The sequence below is a fragment of the Corvus kubaryi genome, unplaced genomic scaffold (genome assembly GCF_017639235.1).
Source record: "Corvus kubaryi isolate FWS band 111438036 unplaced genomic scaffold, C.kubaryi_AGA036_p1.0 134, whole genome shotgun sequence".
Taxonomy (NCBI): domain Eukaryota; kingdom Metazoa; phylum Chordata; class Aves; order Passeriformes; family Corvidae; genus Corvus; species Corvus kubaryi.
In genome coordinates, this window is record NW_024580668.1 from 7,722,638 (window position 1) to 7,736,687 (window position 14,050).

The window sequence follows — 14,050 nt, forward strand, 5'->3', positions numbered from 1 at the left end:
CGCCGGGCGGGAGCGGGGAGGGCCCCGGGCTCGGGGAGCGGCCCGGCGGGGCGCCGCCGCCGTGAGGGGACTGACGCGAGGCCTGCAGGGCCGGGCCGCGCCCCTCGGCGGGCGGAGGTGCGGCGGGGACCGGGGGTGGCGGGGTGAAGGGGCCGGCGGAGGGTGGTGAGGAGTGGGGGGGGTGGGAGAGCGGGCCGAGCCCCGCCCGCGGTGCGGACGGCCCTGCCCGGCAGCAGCTGCACCGGCGGCTCCGCTTTGTGCCGGCGGGGCTGGGCGGGGACCGGGCGCTCGGTATTGATCCCCGGAGATACCGTGGCCGGGCAGGAAGTGTTTCAGCCGTTCCCGGTGGCGCGGGGGAGAGGGATGGGTAACTTGCCGCAGCCGTGATTCCTTTCAGCGGCTCCCACGTGAGCGCCTCAGTGCTAATTTTTCGTCAGAAGTCCCCAAGCCGAGCCCTTTGCAGTCGTGGTGCGGGAGGGTCCTCCCAGCTGTTGGCAGCCCGCAGTTGCGTCGCGATTCATTCGCTGATGGGTCGGGAAGGCTCAAAAGGAAGCGGCTCCACCGCAGCCCGGCGTCTGTGGCACTCACACCTCTGGTTCTGTCTTTCAGAAAATGGCAGTGAATGTGTATTCTACTTCAGTGACCAGCGATAACTTGAGCCGACATGACATGCTGGCGTGGATCAATGAGTCTCTGCAGCTGACGCTGACCAAGATTGAACAGCTGTGCTCAGGTAAGGGGGTTCACCCCGAGGGCAGTTCCACGTGGGGTGTGCACCCTGGTTCTCTAGAGGTGCAGCTGCACCCTCTGTGCTGCCCTGCTGTAGCTGTGTTCCTGGCTTAGTTCCTGGTGTGAACAGATTCGTGGTCAGTGTTACGATCCAGTTATGGTCAGAGTGTTATTGAAGTGGTTGTTAATAATGTCGGTGTAATGAAAAGGCACGTTCTCATGACTCACTACAGCATAGATGCTATAAGGAATGGGTGTTAATGTGAAAAAAAGCCTCTGAGGAAGAGGGTGTTTTCCCATGAGGAATTAAGCGTTTAGTCTGCGTGGATAGGTAAGTGTTATAAGTGTAACTAGCAAAAACAATTGTGATTTGTTCTGGAAGAGTATTGGAGTGTGAGGAAGGCAAAGCAGTGACTCGTGGGGTCATCTGCAGGACTTTACAACTCCTCTTGGTCCTGGAGCACGTCCAGTCTATGTCAGCCCAGCTCACCTGGACTTAAACCGACTTCAGCACAGATGAGTCTCATGTACAGTCGTAGTCAGGAAAAGGGAAGTGACTGTGGTACAGAAATGGAGTCAAGTGTCATCATAGGGAGGAGTGTGTGGGAGGAGGAGGCTTGTAAGAACAGATAAAAGATAATAGTCTGTGGAATAAGAGCTGAAAAAAACCCAAGGCTAAGAATGCAGCCTGGGTACAAGATAATTTGGATAACTACAACAGGCGCTCGGTAAAAAGTGGAAGTGTGGCTCATACAGTGACTTTAAGATAAAGTGTTGCTCATGGAAGGAAAGATGGGGAAATTGGAGGTGGAATAAAAGGAGGAATAAATTAAAAGTGAGTCTTAGACTGTCAACACAGGCTGTGGCTGAGTCTATAGAAGAAACAATCCCAAAGATGACAGAGAAGCAAGGGACTCGCAGTAGACATTTGAGAGGTATTTGTAGTGGCTTTTGTCTAGTGAAATGATGGACAAAAACTGTAAGGGTGAGGGAACTAAAGACCTAGGACCACAGGAGGAAGTGACGTGATAAGCACTGTCTGCTCTCAGGCAGGTTAAACCCTTTCGTATGCAGGATTGATTTGCATGGGATTGGTGTGAGTCTTGAATGCTGTGAGAGCTCTGTGTTGAAGTGAGGATATTTAGTACTGGCTCTGCAGAATTTCAGCTCATGTGTTTTTGGGAAAAGACTGAGAGCTGTTGATGTGGTATGTCCTGAGTAACATTCCTTTTCTGCATCTGCAATAATGCTTTGTGCCTCAGCAGGGATGAAGTGGCTTTTGCTGTCATAGTCCTGTGGAAGCAGGAGTTCCCAAGCTTGTTTTGCTGTCTTTGGCAAGGGCAGCAGTGACAGCAGCAGTTTGAGGTTGCATAAATGCACAAAAGCTGCCCTTTGACTTCGCTGTGATCCCTCTGTTTTTATCACGCTTATCGCTCCGACTGCCAGTAGTGAGCAAACCCTGGTTTCTGGCAAGTCCTCTGTGTTTGAGTTGGGATTGGAGGTCTGCAGCAAGTGAACTGAGACACAGTGGAGAGCAACAGCAAGAGTTGGTTTGTTGTTTTTATTTTTAATTTGCACCAGTGCATGACATCAGTCTTCTGGTAGCAGGTGAAAGTGGGAGCGCCTGCAAAGTATCTTAATAGAGAGTGAGCAGTTATAGGATGTGGTTGAGATGAACAGAGTCGTTTAGGGCAATGCTCTTCTATATTCCTTCTTGGCCTTCAGATAGCTCCCAAAAGCTTGTTGTGTAGCTGTTAGATGGTTTAGGTTAGGGTTCCCATTACTCCTTAATTCATTCGTGTTGGTGTGGGAATAATGCTCTGAATGTTGTGCTTGTGCTTTCAGTGGCACATAGTTGTGTATCAGCACTGCAGAGTGAGGATCTAGTTTAAAAAATAGGGTTTTTTTTTACTGTGTATGTATAGTCTACAAATATGGAGGTGGTTTTCCTCTGTGGCAGAACTGAATCTCTCTTTTCCTCTTACTACAGCAAGTGCTGAATTGGAGGACATGAAGGATTTAAAATTAATAGGAAGAAACACTTATCTTTTTTTGGTTATTTGATTAAGGCCTGCTTTAAATATAATTCAGCTTAATTGGCCTCTTATCTTGGAGAGCACCTTGAATTGTGTATAGGTCCTGTTTGTAGGAGGTAAATGTATTACTATTTCAGTAATGGTTAAATATGATTTTTAAAACAATGCTTTTTCTGATTTAGTTCTATTAGTATTGTTAAGAGATTATGTGCCTGTTAGACACATGTAACATCTCAGATCTGTACTGATATCCATGAAGAAAAGAAAGTCAGGTTTTTCATTAGGTTTTTTTTTTTCCTCTTGGAATTATGGAGGCAGGTTTGTTCTTATTCATAAGAGTTCAAGTCATGAGCCCAGAAGTTTGGTTCTCCAGCTCCTTTAAGCTTATTTATGGCCATGCTGCACTGAAAAGGAGCCTGAAGATTCCCGTTTTCTTGCCTTTGTTGCCTTTAAAGGGCTTGTGTGATGAAGGAGTGAGTCAGGTCAGTTTGCTGACCTGACTGGAAAGAAACTCATGAAGGTTAGTGAGCTGAGCTGACTTAATTCATCCCAGGATTTGTGTTCTTTTCGTTTTGGCAGGTGCTGCATACTGCCAGTTCATGGACATGCTCTTCCCAGGTTCTGTAGCACTCAAGAAAGTGAAGTTTCAAGCAAAATTGGAACATGAGTACATTCAAAACTTCAAGGTTCTACAAGCAGGTTTTAAACGAATGGGTGTTGACAAAGTAAGCTGGGCAATAACTGACTCTCTGCTTTTAATGTTAATGTAGATGGGATGAGCTTTTGGATTTAGAATGGAATAAATCTGGGAACAGAGTTTGATTTTGGTTTGTAAATCTCAAAACTTTTTGTTTTGGTTTGCCTTGGGATCCTCAGATCAGTTAGGACACATTTTGCTTTACTCCAGCCAAGGTCAGGTTTCCAATTCTTAATGATGAGATGAATGTTACCCTTTTAATTCTGTGCAACTTATGTGGCACAAAATAATATTGAAATTTCTGTGAGATCAGGTTTTCTTGAGCTTCCTCTTTGGACCATCTTTGTAGGAGGTATGTTCCCGTAACCTCCTGCTCTGATAGTTCTAAGGATTCTAAATTCCTCTTTACAAGTGTATAGAATTATGTAATTGTTAAGGTTGGAAAACCTTTCTGAGACCATCAACTCCAGCTGTTTCCTCAGCACTGCCAAGCCCACCACTAAATCATGTCCCCAAGTGCCACATCTACATGGCTTTTAAATGCCTCCAGATATTAAAATACGTGATTTTTAGCTAGTGAAAATGAAATTGTGAAAAAGCTTGTTTAGATGGAACGACAGTTCTGCTGATGGAAGGGGGATTTATTCAGGTAATAGTTACAGATAGCATGTTTGGTAGGATGCAGAACATTCAGTGTTGAAGCTTTTTTCCTTCTTTAAGAAGACGTCTCATTCCATGGCTGGCAGCTCCAGCAGAGTCAATCTCTGCTTGGGGACAGTGGCTTGTGCAGTCTGTCCACACAGCCCATCTGGACAACCAGCCTGGCTTCCAAATGCAAAATGGTCATTTGGAATATGGTCCTTATGAAAAAAAATTTTCTTACAAACAAAACTTCACTATTTTCTGCATCTTTTTAATAATCTCTAGTTATACACCTCATCCCAGAGAAGCTGGGGTCTGATATAACAGTTATGTGTAGCTCTTGTAGCAGTTCTGGTGTTGGCAGGCTGTGGAGTTGGTCATCAGTTCGGATTCATCACAGCCAGCTTCACATGAACAGGAAGAAGTTTTGTCTGTAAGCTTGGTCTAGCAGATACTTTGCTGCAGAATTATTTAAAATTATTTGGACCCTTAAAGGCAAAGCATGATTTGTTTTTCATTCCAATAATTACAAAAGTCCTGTTATTTGACATAGCTGTGGTCAAGGGGGATTTTCCCTAGACTGGACAAGAATTAAATTTCCATATCTTCTGAGTGCATTAACTTTAAAACTTTATATAAAAACCCATAGAGGTTCTTTACCCTTAATATGAGTCTGACTATTTTTTTTTTTCTTTTTCCCTCCGCTTCAGATAATTCCCGTGGACAAACTAGTGAAAGGAAAATTTCAAGACAACTTTGAATTTGTTCAGTGGTTCAAAAAATTTTTTGATGCAAACTATGACGGGAAGGAGTATGATCCTGTTGCTGCTCGACAAGGCCAAGACACAATAGCACCAAACCTTGTTACCCCAGTTGTGAACAAAACCAGGAAATCTCTCGGTACTGGCAGTGCAGGTAGAGAAAATAGTTAAAAGATTATCTAGATCATGAGAAACTCTGGGGAAATGGAGACTGGGTTGCTATTTAAAATCAGTGTATGGGATTATAGTATTTTGCATCTTGTTTCAGAGATGCCAGGTTCAAACACTGAGGCTGCTCTAGTACCCGGGTGTCTGGAGGCTACAGAAAGAACAGTGTTCTCTAAAAGAGAAAATGGCAAGGATTGGTGCCAAGTGTGCCAAAAAGAAAGGACATGTTACATGGAGTCAAGGAAGGGACACATCTTCAAACTCTTTCATGCCTAAGCATGTTTGGAGGGGGGATAGTACCTTTATAGGAGGGAGAATTAATTTGAATTAATTGGTGAATTGATCTTGCAGCCCCACAGAGGCCCATCGTTGCACAGAGGACCCCAGCAGGTCCCAAAGCTGGGCCTGGGATGGGCAAAAAGGGTGGAGGAGACGATGAATCGGCAGGATTGATTGAGCAGGTGTGTACAGGACAGCCCTGTGACTGACCTCTGCTTGATAAGAGTTATGTGCAGGTTTGTTTTTCCAATACCACAGAATGTCTGGGTCAGGCAGATGGAAGAAAACTACCTGAATCAGCTCATTTAAAATCACTTAATTGGAACCCTTCGTTATAATGGTCTTGCTCTCCTGATGGAAGCAAAACCCCTCCTGTAGCGCACAAGTGCCCAGACATTTCACCCCAGTGTGGGCTGTGTCACACATAGCAGGGTTTGTAAGTATTCCCACAGCTGTGTTGCAGCTCTCACAGCATTCCAATGGAACTATGAGCAGCTGCTCCTTCACTGAAATCCGGAGTGCAACACAACTGAACCTGCTGTCAGCACGAGAGTTGTCGTGAAAGAATGTGTGAGCAGAGAGAGCTGCAGGCAGGCAGTGCTTTACCTACTTCATGGAATCAGCCTTTAGTCTTTCCAAGTGGATTTGTGTGGGTTGGACTGGATGTTTCTCGTGGCAGTAATATTAAAATTTGAGAGATGGCCCTTTGCCTCCTCTCACAGTCCCCCCTCCCCCCATATCTTGGTTACTGCTGAAGTGCTTTGCATATCAACACCCTTCTGAGAACTTTTGGGATGCCCCTTTTGCATAGATCCTACTGAATTCTGTCTCTGGTGGATAAATTACTATTGATGCCCCTTGGCAGATCAATGTATTGAAACTTACTGTTGAAGATCTGGAGAAGGAGAGAGACTTCTACTTTGGCAAATTGAGGAACATTGAATTGATCTGCCAGGAGAATGAAGGGGAGAATGATCCAGTGTTGCAGAGGATTGTGGAAATTCTTTATGCCACAGATGTAAGTAATCTGTTATAAGTTGGGTTGCACAGTTCTTCCCTGCCCTTGAAATTGGAAGCTGGTTTGTTTTCCAGGGCTCCCTCTAGCTCTACTTTTTTTTTTTCTCCATGAGGTTTATAGCCTGGCTTTTTCCTGTAATAAAGGAGCAGATAACTTAATTATAGTCAGGCAGCAAACAAGGTAGACCTTTCATGAGTAGTATGTAACAAATAGATCAAAGATGAGGAAAATACTTCTGGTAATACATCTTGACACTGTAAACAGTGACTTAAGGGTGTCTTACCTGAAGTAAGAGGGGGAAAAAAAAAGCCTACAGAGGTAAAAAAAAGAGAGCCAGGAACTGGTTTGACATCAGATTTTCATTAAAGCACTTGTTTTCTTCCCCTTCAGGAAGGCTTTGTGATACCTGACGAAGGAGCACCGCAGGAGGAACAAGAAGAGTATTAACAGACCACATACTGTACCAGCAGAGCAGCAACATCAGAATTCTTTGCCCCAGATCATGTGCTTAACTGTAAAATACTCCACTTTATTCTTAGAGGACTCACTGGTTTCTTTTCATAAGCAAAAAGTACCTCTTCTTAAAGTGCACTTTGCGGAAGTTTCACTTTTACAGTGGGTTTGAGTTAGGAGCTCTTTCTCACGCTGTAGCAGAGCAGTATTCACATCGAGGTGGTATATTTAGGGAGCAAGAGGCTGAATATTTGGAACTCGTTGCAGAATGGTTTGCTGGTAAAACACTGGTTTGTGGGAAGACTCTTTTTGTATCTAAGGCGGTGTGCAGTAGAGAAATTAAAGACTCTGACTCACAGAAAGATTGAGTTAATGTGAAATCGCAGAACAGAAATTATAATAAATGCCTTAAGAGTATTTAAAATATGCTTCCATATGCCAAATTGAAGTAATGTGATGGGAGATTTTATGTGCTTCATATTGGGGTAGACGTTTGTTTAACTCCATTCACTGCTGTCCGAGAGGCCTTGCGTGGCAGTCTCACTGTGTCAGCAAGTGCTCAAAAGGGGCTATTAAAACAAAACTCCATTCCTATGTAAAGCTGCTTACTAAGTGATTAGTTCTCGATGAAATGGGCCTTAACGTTGCCTGTCACAAGATTAGAGGGAGTATGAACAGCTGAGACACATAAATTACCTTGAAGAGTACTGAAGCCTTTTTCTGTGGCATTGTGGCTTTGCCAAAACGTACTGTGTTTTCTGTAAGAAAAGCAAAACAAAGCAAAGGGCACACAGTCTTACTGCCTAAAATGTCCTTCAGAAGTGATTTTCCTTCCTGGCTCTTGTTTTTATTTGTTCTGTTTATTTTCATTCCTGTTGGAATCCCTTCTGTTCTCTCACTTTTCCCTTTTCCCATCCCAAGGAATGCTGATCACGCCCAATAGTTGTAGCAGGACTTGCACTGTGCAACTGGCTTGGAATGAAAGTGAATTGAGCATATGAGGATGATATTTTTCTGTCTGCCTTCTTCCCTCCCCCCTCCCTTTGAACCAGGGCATATTAGTAATAACACTTGCCAGTTCAGTATTCTTCTGGGGTAAAAACTAAAAGATGCTGGCTAACAGAGCTAATGTTATTGCAGAAAATACAGTACTGAGACTAACTTAAATATTAATATTTAAAATACTTTCCTTAACTGTCCTTTTTTGCTATCATGCCCCTCATTACTGTTGTGTTTGGCAAGATCCTGCAAGACTTCTGACCCCCCTTCACTACTGAGATTGATCAGTCCTGTTGTGCTTGTATTCATTTGTTTCTGGTGGTAGCTTGTCCTAAAATGTGTGTAGGAGAGCATTTTATGGTAATTGTGTAGTGCATGAATCTTTGTGAAGTTCAGAGAAAAACCCAAATTCAGTGAATGCCAAAAATGCAAGTATCTAGCCATTGTTTAAAATTGCAGTGGTGCTATTTCTCTTGTGGCCTTTTAGACTTTTGTTGCCCTAAAACTCCATATTCCTGAGAAATCATATTTGACTTGGATTTTTCTTGACAGGGTTTTTCTATTTTAAGCAGTTTCTAAATAAAGTTCTGTATTTCAAGAGTGTCATGTCTGCTGGAGTCTCTCATGCTTTCAGATACGATTAGGCAGAGCTGAAGCCCGTGGTAGTTTCATGGTGAAGCTTGCAGGACCTGGAATTTCAGCTTCCATTCCCCAGCCCCAGGCATTGCTAACCTCAGTAGCAGTAGTCTTGGAACTTTGGAGTGTGCTGGCGCAAACAGTTTTATTGTTTTGGGTTTTTTTATTTTATTTTCCCTCCCACAAGTCAATGGGATGTGAGTGTGGTGTTGACTTCCTCCTCCTCCTCTTGGTGTAGGAACAGGGATGTGTTACAGGAATGCTGTCACATGATTTTACGTGTGTTTAATGTGTTTTGAAACTTCTAAAACACTGGTTATGAGTTACAAGCAAGCGAGATGTAAATTGTTTCTGTCAGCAGGCTCTGTGAGCAGACTGACTGTAAACTGAGTTGTTGTGTTTGATTTGAACTGCGTTTCTTAGATGAGCTCAAATGTTCCTGTCACAGCTGTGTGCACAGACCAGCATCTGCAGAGAAGTGCTCATGGGATGTATCTGAGCTTGGAATGGGAAGTGATCCCTGCAGGGCTGCTCCCGTGCTGGGGAACACCCTCCCTGCCCCTGAGGGCTCTGTGGGTGCCTTACTGTGGAGAACAGGCACTGCTGGCACTGCCTGCTGGTGTGGCACAGCTGGGGCTGGACTGCAGAAGCATGGACGTAGACCCGGGGTTTGATGCACATAAAATCTTCTTTCCCATTACTTCCTTGCTTTGAAGTCGGAAGCATATTTTTTTCGACTCTAAATATTCCATTTTTCCAGCAACTCAAAGCAAAAGGTGGCAGCAGGATGTGTGCAGGAAGGTGCAGATGACTTTTGGGAAGTCGAAGTTGTGCACTGGGACCTGGTTGCTTCAAGTCTCTTTCCAAGAGGATTGCATGTGTGGAACTGGGAAGCAACAGGTCATCAGATGGGTTGATTTTGGTCAAAGCAAGTAAATGGCCTTTCCTGCTAAGAGAAGGCTGGGTCAGAATTCCTGCTGGTGTGCCTTGGGAGGCCGATGGATGTGTGGTCATGGTGGACGTGCATTGTAAAGCTGAATTGCTGTGGCAATCTGGTCAGTCACACACTGCTCAGATTTCCAGGTGCTTACATCACTTCTTTGCTACCAAGATAAGTTATAGATAGAATGGGGACAAACTCGTGTAGCCAACTTACGGCTCCATTATATCATCTTGGCATAATCTGGTTTTTAATGTCCTTTTTGGGAAGCAAATTACAATAAGCTCAACTCAAACCCATAGACTTAACATAGCTACTCTGTTACCCTGGTACAGTATCTGCTGTTAAATGCTCAGCTGTTGGAATGATTCTGATAGCATCCAACCTTTCCTAGTATCTTAGTTCTGTCAGTTCTTTGAAAAGCAAACAGAATGGAAGAAGCAAAAGCTCATGTCTCCTTTGTGTACCAACATGTCTTACTTGCAGGTGGACTCGTGGATGTTTTTTTTAACTTTTATTATTCATTTTTTAAAAAATTCCTGGTTTGCAATGACAATTCTTACTGTAACTGGTAAAAGCCTTCAAATAAAGGCCAGAAACTTTCTTCTTGTCATATCATATCATGGTTTTATGTGGCTGCTTGAGCACTCAGTCATCTCGTAGGCTGCCCAGTGGAATGTCCTTTCACAGGAACAGGCTCAGGGGTGGGAGTTGAGGGCATCTTGTCAAGGATAAGGCTGCAATCTGCTGCTCACAAGGGAAAGGTATTTTTTTAAATTGTTGTGTAAACTCAAAGGGTTGTACCATAGATTTCAGGCCAGTCTGATGGTGCACACCCTGTGCCTCTAATCCGGCACTAGTACAAGAAAAAGGGGATAATAATGTGGGCTGTTATTGCAGGTTACTGGCAGAGGAGAGGGAATTTGTGTCAGGATAGCTGAGGAATTACTGATCTTGTAATGCAGAGAGAGTGAGGCGAGATGGAGCCATTACAGATTCATAATAACCACTTTGGTTAATTGGGATGTGAAATGGCAGTGGGTGGAGGGAGCGCAGCACTGCTCTGGTGGTGCTCGGAATGCAGGGAGCAAATCCAAAGCATGATCTGCAGGAAGGAGACCTGGATGACCTGGTAGATGAGATCACTTGGGGTGAGATGTGGCTGTGGCTGTTGGTTCCTCACAGAAATCCCGTTTGGAGAGTTAGTGGGCCTGGAGTGAGTGGAAGGAAGGATGTGAAATGTATGACCAGAGAACGTGGTGGGAGAGTGTGGGAGTAGCAATTTGAGAAGGTTGCAGTGATAGAGGAAGGGGATAAATGCGTAAGAACAAAATCACGCTGTGAAGTGGTACAGGGAAAACTGCAAAGGCGTCTGGTGTGGGGAACCAGCCCTGAGGAAGGGAAGGAGGAGTGCACTGTTGTGTGGCTGAAGAGAAGGGATGGGTGCACAGGCACTGGGCAGCTCGGTGGGCTCCTGCTGTGCTGCAGGAAGGGAGCTGGGTTTGATATGGGCAAAGTCCAGGGAAAGAAAGGGAAAACAAATGGGGTTTCTCTTTTGAGTAACACCTGTTAAGCTGAAGAATCAGGCTCTCTGGAAAAAAATGGTCTTTTTGAGGCTGTGCAGACTTAAACTGTCAATAAGACAGTCTTTATCTTCCAAAAAAATGTTTGTTTCCCTTTTCTTTTTGATAGAGAAGGAACAAATTAAAACTAAACCAAAACTTGTAAGACCAAAAAGGAAGTTTTCAGAAGGCAACCTCAGCTTTGAGGAGGCAAAGGCCACTCCATGTAAAAATGACTCTTCTCTTTTTCAACACAGCTGGCTGGCTTTGTGAACTATGGCCTTTAAATAATATATATTTAACTTTGATATATATTATTATATGTATAAGTATTTATTTAAACAATATGTAAATATTGAAACAGCATGACAACATACAATAATATTAAATATATATAGCTATGTTGTATACATTTATATTATTTATATATAAATGTATATATACATTTATATATAAAAAATGTTTTTGTCTGACCTGTCAGAGCTGTAGGACACAGAAACTGGTGTAATTTTTGTTTTCAAGTCCAACAGATGTTTTGCAGACATTTTCCTCTTGAAAATGTTTCATAAAATGGTTGCCTGTCAATCTTCTCTGACTCTGATTTTGTCCCCAGGGGATGCATAAGGATGAATGGACATTCAGGAGGCATTAAATCTCAGGGAACAGCATGGATATAAATCTCAACATGTCCAAAGCTCTGCAGGTTGATATTTATGGAGTGATGAGCAGATGAGATTAAAATGAGGGATGGTGGAGGTGGGTCCGTTTCCAAGACCTGAATATAAACCTGTGTTTAATCTTGGCTTTTCTCTCAAGGAAGGGCTTTCTGGGAGAGTGGGGAGGGAAATGGCCAGAGAGGTTTGTGGCAGTGGCTGTTAGGGTGAGGATGAAGCCCCAGAGCAGGGTGGGAGGTGGGGCAACCACCCTGGAGCTGTCTCCCTGTGAGCTGCGGATGCGCAGGGAGGTGGGAACAGATGGAATGTGCTGCTGCAAGGGTGAGTGGCACCACAGGAAGTGACAACCATCTCCCTCTGACACTGCTGCAAGGTAGGACACGAAGAGCTGGTGGTAACTGGTTTCCTTATGTTTCAGGTAAGGCTGATCTGTGTAGAGCATCTTCACGCTGGCAGGAGCTGTGAGGGGTTGCCAGGGGTGGTAAAGCTTTGCAAGCAGAGGCCGTTCCTCAGAGAGAGTGTCAGAAAGAGTTGACCTTGTAAAAATCACTGAATCGTTTGGGTTGGAAAAGCCCTCCAGGATCTTTGAGTCCGATTGTCCCTCCAGCACTGCCAAGGCCACCACTAAACTATGTCCCTAAGTGCCACATCCACATGGTTTTTAAGTCCCTCCAGGGATGCGGACTCCACCACTGCCCTGAGCCACCTGTGCCAGTGCCCGACCACCCTGTCAGGGAAGAAATTCCCCCTAATATCCAACCTAAACCTCCCCTGGCACAACTAGAAGCTGTTTTCAGTACATTTACTGTACTGCCCCTGTTCCTCCCTTTCTGCAGGATATAGTGATGAGATTCCATGTGCTGTCAAAGCTCCATGTGATCCATTCAGGAATCAGAGTGGTTTTTAGTCAAGGAAACTCTCAGAGGTCAGTGACTGCCTTTCACAGATACCTCTCGTGCTCAACAAGAGGAAGATACTATTTCTGATCACTTACAGTAAACAACCAACTGGCTGGGAAACATCTCTGGAAATACCTGATGAAACAAATTTCCTCTCCTCCTAATTTATGATATGCTTCTTATGAAAAATGTTCCTTCGCTTCCTCCTTCAAACATTCAATATTTAAAGGCAATAGCATTCATGCTCGAGGCTTCCAGCAGGTAAGGCAAGATAACAGCTGCAACCTGTGATTCCCTTTTGACCAATTTAGGAAAGTTTTGATTAGTAAGTGGTAATCACAATGCAAGTTTAATACTTCAGAGTTACATAGTGGTTTGTTCTCTGTGCAAAATCACTGCAGATATGTCTGCAAACTGGAAAGCAGCATGTCCAAATAGCCAATTTAAAAATAACTGTTTGTCGTACCTGTCTAGGTGTGTAATGGCCACGAACTGCACCATTCAGGCTTCTAATAAATGGTTTGGAAATTCTGGAAGTGTGCTGCAGGGTTCTTTTGGGGTTCTCTTTTGATACATCTATTACAGCCTGCCATGTTTATGATCTTTTTTCCTCAGTTATGAATTATGTGGTTAAGTCTAGGTCTGAATTTGCAATGCTTGTTTTCACAGGTTTGAATGGGTTCTGCAGGCAATGAAAGAAATTATAGATAATATTAACAATAGAGATGTTGATGAGGCTGACATTGACTGTGATGCTTCACAGCCTGGGTAATGACACAGTCCTCTGGGATGAAAGATGAAGCTGAAGGAGTAGCAGTTGCAAAAGTAATTTCCTGATGTATTAAAAGAAAAAAGAAAGTAAGAAAAGGAGCACCATTTGTTACCAGGGGTAGGCAGTGTTTATTTTCATAGCCATCTTCTGTAGTTCCTCCTGTCAGCACTACAGAACCTCAGTAATTAATTCTGCTCCCTTTGGTGCTGTGCACAGGACATCACTGTCTGTCCTGCAGGAAGGGTCTGGACTATGTGCAACCCAAATTCAGAAGCAGGGATCCCAAGTTGGAAAGCCAAGTTGACTCTAGGGAATTTCTGGCCCTGCACCCAGAGCTGCTGGGATTTGTCTTCCACTTTAACCGGTTCTCTGTGCTGCCTGGAAAAGTATCTGCTCCTTAAGCATTCATTTCTCCATCAAATAGAAAACAGGAGCATCCTCCCTGATGGAATTGGCTTAATAAAACACTTCCTCATGTAGGAATGTCTCTTATAAAGTAATAGATTTGGTGATAAATGACTCCTTCAAATGACTTCTCTTTTGGGTTTAACTAGTCTGGTTTGGCTATTGTATATAAGACTGTGAATGTAGAAGATTGTGCCTGTTACAAAGGCAAATCAGGATATAAGTTATGACAGCTATTCTCCTTCATGGGGCCTGGATTTAGAGGTAAAATGGCCTATTCAGGGAGATTGAAAGAACTGAGGTTAATCCAACCTGGAGAGAGACTGCACCGAGGCTGGAGGAGCAGACTAAAGTTGTAAGAGCCTCTTGCAAAAAAAAGT

At 43.9% G+C, this 14,050-nt stretch overlaps 1 protein-coding gene across 2 annotated transcripts; it reads left to right on the top strand.

The window, feature by feature from the left end:
- Positions 1 to 609: 609 nt before the first annotated feature.
- MAPRE1 (microtubule associated protein RP/EB family member 1) lies at positions 610 to 9,961 on the top strand. 2 transcript variants are annotated; one of them, XM_042048521.1, is made up of 6 exons: positions 610 to 733; positions 3,345 to 3,490; positions 4,815 to 5,019; positions 5,385 to 5,494; positions 6,178 to 6,330; positions 6,721 to 9,961. In XM_042048521.1, exons 1-6 carry the CDS (start codon positions 613 to 615, stop codon positions 6,775 to 6,777), a joined length of 792 nt encoding a protein of 263 aa, XP_041904455.1. In that variant the 5' UTR covers positions 610 to 612; the 3' UTR covers positions 6,778 to 9,961. The 2 variants fall into 2 exon arrangements, with proteins under 2 accessions (XP_041904455.1, XP_041904464.1); XM_042048530.1 differs by having other exon boundaries at positions 4,815 to 5,004.
- The last annotated feature ends 4,089 nt before the right edge of the window (positions 9,962 to 14,050 follow it).

What these genes read in the sequence shown, in the direction of transcription:
- MAPRE1 (XM_042048521.1), top strand. Translation starts at nt 613, where the DNA reads ATGGCAGTGAATGTGTATTCTACTTCAGTGACCAGCGATAACTTGAGC. An exon ending in GATTGAACAGCTGTGCTCAG is followed by an intron (nt 734 to 3,344) that starts GTAAGGGGGTTC and finishes TCGTTTTGGCAG; the next exon opens with GTGCTGCATACTGCCAGTTC. An exon ending in TCTCGGTACTGGCAGTGCAG is followed by an intron (nt 5,020 to 5,384) that starts GTAGAGAAAATA and finishes TTGATCTTGCAG; the next exon opens with CCCCACAGAGGCCCATCGTT.